General features: G+C 35.7%; 1 protein-coding gene across 1 annotated transcript; it reads right to left on the reverse strand.

The window, feature by feature from the left end:
* Window positions 1-2671: 2671 nt before the first annotated feature.
* On the reverse strand, window positions 2672-4464 carry LOC140777167 (protein STAY-GREEN, chloroplastic-like). The gene is made up of 4 exons (XM_073121100.1): window positions 4214-4464; window positions 3965-4138; window positions 3695-3862; window positions 2672-3190 (listed from the first exon to the last, which is right to left on the reverse strand). Exons 1-4 carry the CDS (start codon window positions 4322-4324, stop codon window positions 2888-2890), a joined length of 756 nt encoding a protein of 251 aa, XP_072977201.1. The 5' UTR covers window positions 4325-4464; the 3' UTR covers window positions 2672-2887.

Below are 4464 nucleotides of genomic sequence, written 5' to 3' on the forward strand. Positions count from 1 at the left end.
GAGAATGTGGGTGGAAATGGTATGCGATTGGTATTCTGTCGGTTATTTTTTTTAATTAATTAATTAATTTATTTAAATCCTTTTGTCTGCATCGTATTCCAGTGGTTTATAATCTGTACAGTTGTGCTGTCGAGACTTGGCAACGTTTGGGTAGTTGCCTCGGTACTGTACAAAAGGCAATATAAATGTTAATTATGCCCCGGTGCTGGTTCGAGTAAAATATTGGGTTTAATTGGGATTGAGTCCGATGGATTGGATTCCGTGTGAGCCACCTATGCCGGTCATTGGGTGTGTACGGCTTCCATTTTGTCCATTTCTTTTTTACGAAAGTCAGTATGGAAATGTTTAATTAAGCTCAAAATAATAATTACAAAAGAGAAGTGATTAGGATGAAATCCGGAATCAATTCTCTCATGGCTGAAAGAGAGACTAATCAATATAAAAGACCTATGGCATCAACTTATAACAATACGAGTATTTATGCAAATAAAATTATGGAACGAGATACTCTACAAATAAGAAGAGCTACAAGACTTAGGACTTTATTGTTTCTCATTAAAGGGTTGGTGTTCTATAGATTAACCCGTCCAAGATGGACCCAACAAACATATCCGACAATAACCAACCAAATTATCAAATCTTGTTAGGGCAAGTAACCATGAGAAATCTAAGTCAGCACCTATTTGTCTGCGATTAGCTATGACGGTAAGTGAACCGCTTTTAGGCGGTAAGACAATCAACCTTTGATGATTACCCACCGGATAGTAGCCGTAGCACTAGAGACCCGGCAAAGGGGCGAGCCACGGGCGACTTTATATCTCTTTTGGATCGTGATCAAATAACTGGTATTTTTTTTTTTGTTGCAGCTTAACTATTTCAATTATTAATCTCTCTTATTTCTTCCTCATTAATTATTGTAGATAAAAAATAAAAAAAAATTTGGTCCTCTCTGCGCATTACAGAGAAAAGATATGCAGGAGACTTTAGATAGTTAAAAGAGGTAAAGTGCGATAAAAATAAATAAATAAGGGGTGTATGTGTTAACAGACCATAGTATAAGGATATTTATAAGAGTCTAGGGGATAATTAATCCTAAGATGTTTTCTTTTCAGTCAAAGATGAGCCCAATAGAAGCCCAACTATCTCAGCCCATCTGTTGAGATAAATAATCCTCCACCTTCGTTATCTGTGATGGCTTTCAAATTTATCCATTAAGATCATCAACTGGTTGTAAATGTTTTGACTTTTATCTCAATCTGCGAGTCAAAGTTCATGATAATTAGTTTTGACAAATTAAAAGGTCACAAGTCACTCGAGAGAGATCTTCGATCAGGAATACTTGCACTTTGAGAACTTCTTATAGTTGGACCTATTATTCTATCTTCGTGTCAAAGGGGTTAGCCATCTGTTTTCTTTGTGGTATATATTCTCCATCGTTAATATTTGCAAATTAAATTTATTTTATTAATATATATAAAAAATACTCTGTTGTTAGATCTGATAACTAAATTTTATTAAACTTCTAAGTTAAGTTTATTATACTAGTGGTCTAAGTAGTTAAGCATATGTTAAAAGTTAGAATTATCTCTTTAAATATAAAAAAATGAAGGTATAAGTTTTAGATAGATTAAAAAACAGAGACTTTGAATTTTGTTTTTAATACCTCAAAGAATACCTTTACTTAATTTTACCTGAGCAGCAACTAATAAAATAGAGAATATTAAATTACAAAAACTAAAAGATCTAAATAATCCTCATTTTTGAATTGAAATATATAGTTTTCATTTATTCATTTTTTCTTAACTTAAATTTTCTATTCAATGGCAATAATATTATGTTGCATCTATAATTATTTTTAAAATAATTTACTGATAAGAAAACCAGCAACAAAGTATTTTTAAAATATTTTAAATAAAATACAAGACTCAAATAACAAAAATACTTTTAATTTCAGTTTCCACTTGGACAACTACTAACTCTGGAATCATCTCCAGAGTTTTAGTGAAAAAGAAAGAGAAAAACTCTGGATTCATCTCCAGCCTCGTCAAAGCCTCTTCGCAGTGATAACTACGGCGACGAGAAGAGAGGGATAGCGTTTACGTCCACGGTAGAAGGTGCTGAAGTGGCTGTACGTGATTGACGTACTCGGTGTAAACACAGTTGGGTAGGTTGAAACGGAACAACCTCTCTTTGGCTTGATCTTTGAGAACGAAAGCCTATATTTTTCAAGGGCTGGGCAATTGATATTTCATGTACGGCTTTTGATGTACAGATAATATCCTACGCATTAATGAAGAATGGAAAGGTTTCTAACCCTCCGACAAATATTCATCCAATTTTACTATAGAAATGAGATCATCCCAAGAGGCATGTTTGGCTCATAAGATTGGAAGTATATTGAATAATTTTAATTATATAGTAAATATAACATAATATAAAATTTTAACTAATTATGATTATAATCGTCGAATACATAAGATCGATAAGTATGCCTATTGAAGAAATTATTGGACAATTGTCCATGTGAAAATATGTAATATTACTATTAGCTTACTCTGGTTGAACTCTGCTTGGTGTTTAGGGAAAGCTTGAGACTGCAAGCTTAATAGAGATATATCGAGTTACCCATTAAGACAAGATAAGGCTTGAGTAACATCTAAAAGCATACATATTTAAGTAAAAATAACTAATTAATGTTTCATTAAATACTCCACAGTGCCAACTTCTATCATCTATTCACAGACCCACCTCTTAAATGGACTCCATCTATTACACAACTTATCCAATTTAAAGAATCAAAGAGAGGATTACCCATTAATAACCTCTTCCCCCATCCTCACATTTCTTCCTATCCACAAAGCCATGCAGTTTAGACCAAACTCTTCTTTCACTGCTGTTGCTGCCCTGCTGCTTCTTGAGAGTACTCTTCATGCAGATTATGAGGCCAAGGGATTAAACTGTTCGGTGGAAAGCAGCAGCTGCACTCCACCGGGCACTGTCTTGGCTGCTCATCGGAAATCGGCACGAGCTCACCACGGCCAGTCGACGCCGCGTCCCGGAGTGGGCCCCAGCACTCTATCCTATTGAATTCAGGCAAATTGGAGTGAAAGTAGACCCAAACTGTGGCATCTTCCAGTTCTGGGTAATTATTGAACAAGTTGCCGTCTCCATGCACGAAGGCCTTTAAAACCTACCAAATGCCAGCTAACTTTGTCATTAAATAATATCTACATATTACTGGTTCATGTAACAAAAAAGATATCAAAAGAAAACATATCTTATTCCTCTAAAATAAATATTAGATGATCCACTGAAAGTTTAAAATTGATCTCGTAATCAGTTGGTATTCAAAGAAAAAATTATTTAAGAGGTACAAGAAATTAATTTCAAGCCAGGAACAAGTCAAGCTTGACTTAAATCAAGCTTCAATTAAGTTTAATTCATGATTCGAGTCCATCTCAATTATTATTCTATGAGTAGTTTGTAATAAAGGCCCAGGTTTTTTTCTACCCTTATAAACATAAAAAAAAAAGCTTAAATTGAAAATTAAATATGAAGCTTGATCGATTTTCAATTCTAACCCCTATTAGCCTTTTCAACGATTATAAAATTCTTTTCTAAATTGATCTGAATTATCTAACCCTATATTTGAGTCACCTTGAAGAAGAGGAAGGAATTAAAGATTAGAGCATACCACAGGGAGCTCCTTGCAAAAAATATAGTATCGAAGATTTGCAATAAGATCCAGCAAGAAGTGGCCGCCGCTTATATGGCAGTGGACATGGAGAGACATCTTCTCTTGCACCATCTTCCACTCCGCCACCACCTCGTCCCTCTGCAACTTATTATACCATCCCTGCAGCTGCTCAAGAAAAAAAAAAGTTCCTTTTCTCTAAGCTCAAAACGATCTCAGTTTTCTCAAAATCCGACCCCAAATAATAAACCTAATACTAGGATCCAATACCTGAGCGCTATTAATAGTATGGGAGATGGCAAGCGTAATCTTCGAGGTGATGTCGCTGTGAGTGAGAGTATAAGTCCTCGGTAGCTTTCCTGGGTGCTTCTCTTTCTCTACTCCAAGGAATAGAACTTTGAGCTTGGATGCCTCGAAAATCGCGGGGCCAAATAACCTTGCAACCTGTTGGGTAAATCTTCTTTCTAATTAATTTTCATTTTAGACACAATGAATTAGATAGAGATGAATTGGGCTTACTGGAAAAGTCGAGCGTTTTACTCCTCTGTTGTGTTTTTTGGTGGTGAGCAAGAAGGGGCTCCTCTGCTTTAGTTGCGTTGGTAGCAGAAACAGAGCAGCCCCAGAACCCATCTTGGTGATGAACCCAAGAGGGAGAAGAGAGCGAAGAATAGACGAGAGGAAGAGGAGGAGGAGGAGGAGGAGGAGGAGAAGTGTTTGATTGGAAGGAGAGTTGATTCTGGAGTTTAGAAAATTTTTAGGTGGGAGGTTGG

The sequence above is a fragment of the Typha angustifolia genome, chromosome 2 (assembly GCF_048772165.1).
Source record: "Typha angustifolia cultivar Huaian chromosome 2, ASM4877216v1, whole genome shotgun sequence".
Lineage (NCBI taxonomy): Eukaryota > Viridiplantae > Streptophyta > Magnoliopsida > Poales > Typhaceae > Typha > Typha angustifolia.

Coding starts and splice junctions, on each gene's coding strand:
- LOC140777167 (XM_073121100.1), bottom strand. CDS start 4,324: ATGGGTTCTGGGGCTGCTCTGTTTCTGCTACCAACGCAACTAAAGCAG. Junction 4,139..4,213: donor TAAAACGCTCGACTTTTCCA/GTAAGCCCAATT, acceptor TTTACCCAACAG/GTTGCAAGGTTATTTGGCCC. Junction 3,191..3,694: donor TTTGCAAGGAGCTCCCTGTG/GTATGCTCTAAT, acceptor GGCATTTGGTAG/GTTTTAAAGGCCTTCGTGCA.